Source organism: Apodemus sylvaticus, chromosome 3, assembly GCF_947179515.1.
Source record: "Apodemus sylvaticus chromosome 3, mApoSyl1.1, whole genome shotgun sequence".
NCBI lineage: Eukaryota > Metazoa > Chordata > Mammalia > Rodentia > Muridae > Apodemus > Apodemus sylvaticus.
In genome coordinates this window covers 6,639,710-6,648,267 of record NC_067474.1, presented here as the reverse complement: position 1 = coordinate 6,648,267, position 8,558 = coordinate 6,639,710, and the positions used below count along the sequence as shown (strand labels likewise).

Sequence of the window (8,558 nt, the reverse complement as noted above, 5' to 3'; positions counted from 1 at the left end):
CTTTATTTTTTTCCCTGTTCAGAGTTTTTGTTGCATTGTGTTTGTTCATTCTGAAGGCCCGGAAAAGCTGGGGATGACTGTGCTCCTGACCCATCGCTGGAGCTGCAGGTATATGAGACACCCATGCTCATACGCTGCTCTGGACTGAGCACAGCGCAAGGGTTTCTGACCACCGGGCAGTAGCGGTAACTCTAAACTACAGCTCTATGGCTCTCCTTCATCATTACTATATCTTGCTAGAAACTTTTCAGTAAATTTATGACGCAGAAAATTCTCGAGATTTTTTCTTCTGTATCAATGATAGAATTACATACAGACTGCCATTAAAAGCAAATTCCCAGGACATGATCGCAACATTGTCCATGTGAGTCAGTGGGTTGGCAGTTCATGTACTTGCTTGCAGGGTACCCTGAGAGAATGAAAATATGAGACAATAACCCACTTTAAATAGTGAGCTTTGAAAATCTGCTCCATCTCTTTACTTACCCAAACTCTTACTATTGCCGGTATTCAATGTAACTTCTTTTGTGGGTCTGTTTGCTCCTTTGAGACACTTACTGCAAGAGCAATCCCAACACTTCCCTGTGGGGTTTTGTTTGTTGTTTGTGTTATATAAGCTAATGTCCTACAGCTCTGGACAGTGGTCAGCTTGCAGTCTTTCTTCTCTAGCCTCTGAGGCAGTGGGATGACAGGCTGTAGCACCCACCTGGCTTTGAACTATTGAAAAAACGTCCTCTTACCTAAGACTTGCCCCTGCCCCTGGATTTCCTTTCCTGGTGAGTTCTTCCAGGGTCACCGGCCACAGAAGTGTTGTGTTTGCTGGACTACGCTCCAGTGCTTGCTCCCAAAGCACTCTTTTGACCAGGTTCAGATGAAGAAATTGAGTTAGAAGGAATCACTTTACATTCACTGCATATAGTGCAGTGGTAACAGACTTTAATATGGGCTCTGAGGGATAAATTTCTGTTATCTATCCCTATTATCCAGGGTTACTATGGCTGTGGCTATTACCATGTGCTGGGACAGGAAAAAAACTGGGAAGGAAAGGATCAGCTTGCACTTCCACATCATCACCATTCACCACTGAAGGAAGTCAGGACAGGAACGCAAACAGGGCAAGAGCCTGAGAGCAAGCACTGATGCAGAGGTCATGGGACTGAGGCTTACTGGTTTGCTCATCTTGGCCTGATCAGCTTGCTTCCCATAGAAGGCAGGACCGCCAGCCCAGGGACGGCCCCACCCACAATGGCTGGGCCCTCCCTCATCAATCACTAATGAGGAAAATGCCCTACAGCAGGATCTTATGGGGGCATTTTCTCAATTGAAGTTCCCTACTTTCACTTGACTGTAGCTTGTATCAGGTTGACATAAAACTACCAAGCACAATTGACCCTCTGTCAACTTGACATACAAACACGGAACTGTTAAGCCATAACCTTTCCTTTCTGGTTAGCCCCCAGGATCACAAGTAAATATCAACATTACAATATTAACATTTCAAATTTAAAGTCTCACAGGTTTTAACGATTCAAACATTTAACAATTCAGTCTCTTTAAAAAAATATTCAATCTCTTTTAAAATCTAGTCTTGGTAAAATTTCAAAATCTCATTAAAAGTTTAAAGTCTCTTATTTGTAAAATAATTTTAAAAATAAGTTAAATAATTCCCTACTCTAAGAGGGAGGAATTGGGGAACCGTTATAGTCAAATCTAAGCAAAACCAAACCTTAACCGTGTAAATTACTCAGTGCCCAATGTCTGGTATTGACATACAGTCTTCCAGGTTCTCCCAGGAGGCCTGGGTCACTTCTCTGGCTTTAACCTCTGCAGAAGGCACAGCTTGTCTTGTACCCTCCTGCTGACTCTACTCCGCTCCGGCTGCCGCTGCTGCTGTTCTTGGTGGTCATTCTGTGGTACTGGTATTTCCAAAATGCTGGGATCTGTGCAGCAACAGGGTTGTGCTTTCACCAGTAGCCTCTCCTGGGGTCTCTTTCCTGCACCAGGTTTCAACTTCTCTCACGAACCCTCCAATTCTGGGATTTTGACGGCTGCTGAGGCTGCCTCTTCTCCGAGGGCCCATTCTGGCCTCTCATACTGCCAAGCCTCAGCTGCTTTTCATGACTCCTTCATGCCTTCAAAACCAGTACCGCGTGGGTGACTCTCACACTGCTGAGGTCCATGGCCAGCAGGATGACCATCCTTGGCAGCCTCTAGAGCACAACTTCTGGGGAAATTCTGAGGAAACTCTTCACATTATCTCTGTGAGGCTGAGGTCTCTCCTTCATCACCACTAATTTCTCAGCTCTGTCAACTATCTCAGTAAAGCAAAAGTTTCACTTTAGTGCTTCTGGTTTCTTGTTAAGCACAGACAATTTTTCGGGCCCCAGTTAACCAAAACCATAGATTCTTAATGACTCTGGTAGCAACTCTCAAATCTCCTTCTGGAATTTTATAAGGCAAACCCTCCATCGTCTGCATTTCTCCTACCATTCTTATCTTCCATGTTCCCACAGAACAGCTTAGTGAGCTCTCAGATCAATGGCTTTTCTATCGCAGAGCTCTCAAACCTTCCCACAATCCTCCCTGAAACACGTGGCTATGTCTGTCATAGCAATACTCCACAATGCTGTAACAATTTCTGTTCCAATTATGGTTAGTATTGCTCTCATAAAATATGGTGAACAAAAGCAAGTTTGGATGAAAAGTGTTCCCTTGGCTTATATTTCCTTATAATTGTTCCTTATTGAAGAGGTCAGGACAGGAACTCACACAGGGCATAGACCTGGAGGCAGGAGCTGATGCAGAGGCATGAAGGGGTGCTGCTTACTGGCTTGCTCCTCATGGCCTGCTCATCCTGCTTTCTTATAGAACCCAGGAGCACCAGCCCAAGGATGGCCCCGCCCCCAGGGCTGTGGACCCTTCCTCATCAGTCACTAATTTAAAAAAAACGTTCTACAGCCGGATCTTGTGGTAGCATTTTCTCTGTGGAAGTTTCCTCTTTTCAGATGAGTCCAGCTTGTGTCAGGTTGGCATAAAACTAGCCTGCCCACTCTTTTTTGAAGTCTGATTGTTTGTCTGTTTTTTGAGACAGGGTCTTATGCTGTAGTCCATGCTGGCCTAGAACTCACGGCAATCCTCCTGCCTTCTTCTTCTTCCACCATGTTTGGAAACATTCTTTTTTCTTATTTTACATACTGCCCACTGCTCCCTCCTGGTTGCACCCTGCCAAAATCTTTCCCCTCTCCTCCCTCCCCTTCTTCTCTGAGAGGGTGGGACCCCACTGTGCATCCCCCTACCCTGGCACACCACGTCTCTGCAGGGCTAGGTACATCCTCTCTCATTGAGATTAGACAAGGCAGCCCAGCTAGAAGAGCATATCCCATGGTCAGACAACAGCTTTTGGCATCAGCCCTGCTTCAGTTGTTTGGTGCCCACATGAAGACCAAGCTGCACATCTGCTACATACGTGCTGGGAGAGGGGTTTCTGTTCAGCTGTGTTTGCTCTTTGGTTGGTGGATCAGTCTCTGAGAACCCAAAATGTCTGATACCTGAGAAGGGTCCGAGTTAGTTGACTCTGCTGGTCTTCCTGTGCATTTCTTATCCCCCGGGGCGGCAACCCTCCCCCACCCCCAGCTCCCCTGTACTCTTCCATAAGAGTCTGCTTGGAAACATTCTTACTTTGTATTTTAAAATTTGGTTTAAGATAGGGACACTCCTTCTGAGGCTGTGTGATCTTTATACTCTAGATGACCATGTGTGTTAGCCTGCCAAGTGCTGGGGCGGCAGTCTGAGTAAGCCACTGCCAGATAACTCAGGTTCTTAACCACCATACCAGGCAGTGAAAGGGGCCAGGCTTGCTGGGACCTTCAGAGATCATCTTCCCTGAGATCTGGTCCTCTGCTGTTCTGACCTCACAGCTGAATTACCCAGCATGCCTGCTGTTCTTACCATTAGTCATTTTGGGTTTCTTTTGTCTGAATGCCCATGGTGCCACAGAAAAACCAATCAGTTCTCAACCTCTAGCTCCTAACTGACCCCAGGACCAGCCTTCTGGGGACTGAGTACAGTCCCCAGAAGCTGTATCAAGAGGCAATTCTCAGGGGTTTGGGTTGGGTTTAGTTGAAAACAGGAAGTCATACACCCCACCCCACCTTACCTCTTAAGAAAAATCCAGCTGTGTTTTCTCAATGGTCAAGAAAACAGTATTTCAATTTTAGAAAGTCACAGGCAGAATCTCAGTCTAGCAGATATTTAGGCTCTGTTATCCTTCACAGTTTTAAGGTGCTCTAAAAAGTGGGTTTTTGTTTTCAGAGGGCCTGCTGTCTGAAAAACAGTACAGAGCTTGTAGCTCTTGCAAAGAGAAAAAAATAGGCCATGATGCTGAAAATGTGGTGGGATTGAAAACCCCAGGGCAGGGAGGAGCAGAGTACAATGCAGATCGATTTCCTGTAGCTTTATTCTCCCAGTCAGATCTAAGAGCCGTGGACTCCAGGGTGGGGATGGAGGAGTGTTCTCGAAGGACTTACCATTATGAACACTAGATCAGGCTGGAGAAGGTGTGAGTGAGTGTGTGTGTGTGTATGTGTGTGTGTGTGAGAGAGAGAGAGAGAGAGAGAGAGACAGAGACAGAGACAGAGACAGAGAGACAGAGACAAACAGGCACAGAAACACAGAGACAGAGAATGAGGATGGAAAATTATTAATTACTACATTCTATTTATTTTAGACGTGATTGTATCCCACTCCCAACCTCTAGGCAGCCCTGATCTCACAATGCTTCAGCTTTCCAGGATGTTCTCTGGGAAGATGAGAACCGCAGAGTATTTTGATTTGATATGGTGGCTCATTCTGCCAACCATGCTGGTAATCCCAGCACTAAGGGGACAGCATGAAGAGGATTATGAATTCAGCGCTGGCTGGGCTCACAGAATGGGCCTCTCATACATGCCTGTATACAGAATGGAAATAAGAAAGGGAGACATTGGAAATCTGACTAAAGATTTACGTAGGCCATCTTTCGTACGTAAGGACAGCCAATTGAAGGAGGAGAGTCCTACCTATATACAGTTGATTTTCACACCAAACAGCCTTAGAAAAGACTTTTACAATGCATGTTTTGTTCATAAAAAAATAAATTTATTTACATATGTTAGTTACCATGGTAGTGCAGCATTGCCAGGACCACTAAGCACCAGGTACTGGTAGAAACCAGTATAATCGACTAGCCCCAGCCCCCCCCCCCACTCACATCCTTGGACCAGGAAGAATAGTGCATCCCTGGAAGAACAGGAATCCCACAGAAGGCTGTGCTGTGGTAGGGTGTCCCAATTAGAGGGGTGAAGCACATGTCCCCAAATGGGCAGTAAGAAAAGACTTCAGGGGACAGTGTGGGTGGGCAGGAACTGAGACCCCATAAACCAGCAGCACTCACTGGATGGAGACCAGCAGGGCAGGTGGCCCCAACACTGATTAAACAGAGGAGGGAGCTCAGGAAATGAATCCCCCAGCCTGCAGGGATTGTGAGCAAAACCAGCACCTGGTGGTATAACCCTCCATCTCACTTGTCCTGCCCAGAGGGAGTATGCCACTGTCCTTAGCAACACTTCCCGCAGTGACAGGCCTCTGCCAGCTCTAGAGCCAAGGGCTTCTTTCTAGTGCTGGGAAACAGCTGTCAGCCAGGTCACACAAGGACCTGGCTGTGCAAGACCTTGCCGCCAACCATAAGGAAAACCTAGATTAGTTTTAAAACCAAGCCTTTTGTTTCAGATGGCAGGCAGGCAGGGGTTGTGCTCAGAGCTCAGGACCCACTTTTGCAGTTTGCATCTAGGCCAGCCTTGCATACTTCCCCTGAGACCTGGGAAGCTTTCTTTGGCTACAGAAGTTTTCATTGATTCCAGGCAGTCATGGCCACCTGTGCTCCTGAGCGCAGCGCACTGCACTGTGGCCCGTCTTGTTCTCAGGCTCAAGGGAAGGAGAAGGTCCAGAATCCTTGGCCCAGTCCTGTGCCTTTAACACAATCCATCTACGTGTGCTGTCCCTCTAAGCGGAGGTTCCGCAAAGCCTGTTGGCTGCAGAAACGTCCTTGGTGTCAGAGTCTGGGCGTCCAGAGACCACGAATGGCCACGTCTGAAAAAATTGAAATGAGCATCCGTTACCGAGGAGAAATAATCACAGAATGGAAAAAAACAAAAACAAAAACATGCTTTGCCAAGGGAACCTGGGGGTCCCTCGCTTTTATTAGGGTTCTGGAAATGCGCACATCTTGTCCTTTGATTAGAATTTTAATCCTACTGGTTAGAGATCATCTGAGACCGACAGCGCCTTCATGCTTCCTCATGGGCTGCCCACATGATTTTTCTGTGAAAAGTGCAAGAGTTTAGGATTCTGTGATTTAATGGCCCCTCCCTCATACACACACGCTGCATTTCATTTCTGAGTAAGTTTGGATGAGATTTTTCCCAAGCCAAGCTCAGGGAGCTGGCAGGTTAGACAGGGACTTTCCGGACAGTGGAGTCCTGGGAAAACTTTCCTGAATTAGTAATGTTTTCTTCTTTCTTTCTTTCTTTCTTTCTTTCTTTCTTTCTTTCTTTCTTTCTTTCTTTCTTTCTTTCTTTCTTTCTTTCATCACTCACTTTTATTTTAAAACATTGGGTCTCCCCCCATCCCCCCTTTTTAATGAAAGCAGCACTAGCGATTCAAACCTGCTAGGCTGATGTCTGGAAAAAGTTGGGCAACTGAGTGTTTTTGTTGCTGTTTTGGATTTTGTTTTTCTAATTTGGCCTAAAAATGTAGACATACTCCCAAGTGGGGAGCCACACTTTATCCCGGAAGTAGGGTGTTAACAGATAGCTGTCACCGGGCAAAGGACCAGGACATTTTCGGATAGCCGGATGATTTTCTCCCAGAAAATGGCGGGCTCCTCTTCCCTCGCCTTCATTTGGGGACCACTAAACCAGATTCCTTATCACCGGTTCCAGAAACCTCCCCTCTTGGCTCTTCCTCTGCGGCCGAGCCAGCTCTGGGCCCCGGTAGCGCTCTGGGCTGCTGTCCCCCGGCCTCGGTAGCATCCCTACCAGGTTCACGGGGTGCACGTAGCTGTCCTCATAGCGGTCCTCCTGCAGCAGCTGGCGCAGGTGCGCGATGTAGCTGGAAGCCAGGCGCAGCGTGTCCAGTTTGGAAAGCTTGGTGTCCGGGGGCACCCAAGGCAGGCTGGTCTTCAGTCTGGAGAAGGCTTTGCTCAGCACGCGCATCCGGGCGCGCTCGCGGGCGTTGGCCGCGTTCCTCTGGGACTGCTTGCACTCGGCGGCCGAGCCCTTGGGCGGGAGAGGCTTCTTCCCCGCGCCGCCCGCGCCGCCACCTGCGCCGCCCGCGTCAGCCCCACGCGGCCGCTTCCTCTTGCATCCTCCCGCGGTTCCCGCGGCTCCCAGGGAGCAGGGCTCCTCTTCGCCGTCGGGATCCTCGTCCTCCGCAGAAGAATTGTCGCTGGGCGAGGCGTACCGGTGCTCCGTGCGGAGCAGGGGCGGCCTCTTGGAGGCGGGGGCCGGGTAGACCCGCTGCAGCCCCCGCATCTCCGTGTCTTCCGGGTCACTCACCGAGCCGGTGGACATGGCCTGTTCCCCCGCGCCCACGCGCGCCCGCCTTTCTCCTCCCCGGCCAGTCTCGCCTTCCCCGGCTTCTTCTCCCTGACAGAGGATGGGTGTGGGAGAGCTCAGGGGACGAGCAGAGACCAAGGCTTGCCGCCGCACTGCGACTCCCTGGGAGCTGGCTGCCTGAAGCCGGCGCGATCCGCTGCTGACCCTGTAGCCCGGTCTCTGCTGAACTTGACTCCAGAAGTACAGCTGCCTGCGAGCTGCGCTTTTTGACAAGACTATTTATCTGTACTCTTGGGGACAAACCACCCCCCTCCCGGCAAAGTCGAGGGGGCTTGAAAGGGGGACAAGAGGTGGGGCAGGGGCGTGGAAGGGGTGGGGATCGTTTTTCCTGAACCCCGCGGTTAGCGGGGCGGGGGCAAGGAATGTTTGCGCTGCAAAGCCTAGACTTGGGCCTCTACACCCACGACTGACCCTTGGAGTATATGTGCGAGGTTAGTGAGATTTGGGAACAAAAAGACAAAAAACCTTGTTCCTCCTCATCCCATTTCCACCTGCAGCTGGCCTTAGCGGGCACTGAAGAATCCAAGCAGGCCCACTGCTGCTTGTCTCCCAGTCTGTTCTGCTGGACTGGACCTGTCGTTCAAGTTCACTCACGGCGTGTTTGCTTATCCAAGGCTTTGCAGAACGAGTGCAGAGAAAGCAAAAACCTAGAAGCAGCTCCAACAACCTGAATCTCTTGACCCCATCCCTGTCCCCTCCCCTCCGCCTCCCCCCCTTTATGATTCACAGGGAGGCGAGTTTTTTCTACTTTGGCTCATTTCATCTTCAAGCAACATCTGAAACTTACATGTTATTATGTCCATCTTGCAAAATCACTGGCAGAGCAAATAAGTAGGACCGGGAATCTGTGTAGAATTTCAGTAGCCACAAGCCTCCTCACCACACATCAAGAGATGTTATTTTCCA

General features: G+C 49.1%; 1 protein-coding gene across 1 annotated transcript; it reads right to left on the bottom strand.

Moving 5' to 3' along the window:
• Positions 1-5,140: 5,140 nt before the first annotated feature.
• Msc (musculin) lies at positions 5,141-8,321 on the bottom strand. The gene is made up of 2 exons (XM_052175933.1): positions 7,074-8,321; positions 5,141-6,126 (listed from the first exon to the last, which is right to left on the bottom strand). Exons 1-2 carry the CDS (start codon positions 7,605-7,607, stop codon positions 6,040-6,042), a joined length of 621 nt encoding a protein of 206 aa, XP_052031893.1. The 5' UTR covers positions 7,608-8,321; the 3' UTR covers positions 5,141-6,039.
• Between the last annotated feature and the right edge of the window lie 237 nt (positions 8,322-8,558).

Bases quoted from the DNA above. Each gene is read 5' to 3' on its own strand.
- Msc (XM_052175933.1), bottom strand. From the start codon at position 7,607: ATGTCCACCGGCTCGGTGAGTGACCCGGAAGACACGGAGATGCGGGGG. The intron at 6,127-7,073 runs GTAGGGATGCTA...CAATTTTTTCAG, and splicing joins ACGTGCACCCCGTGAACCTG to ACGTGGCCATTCGTGGTCTC.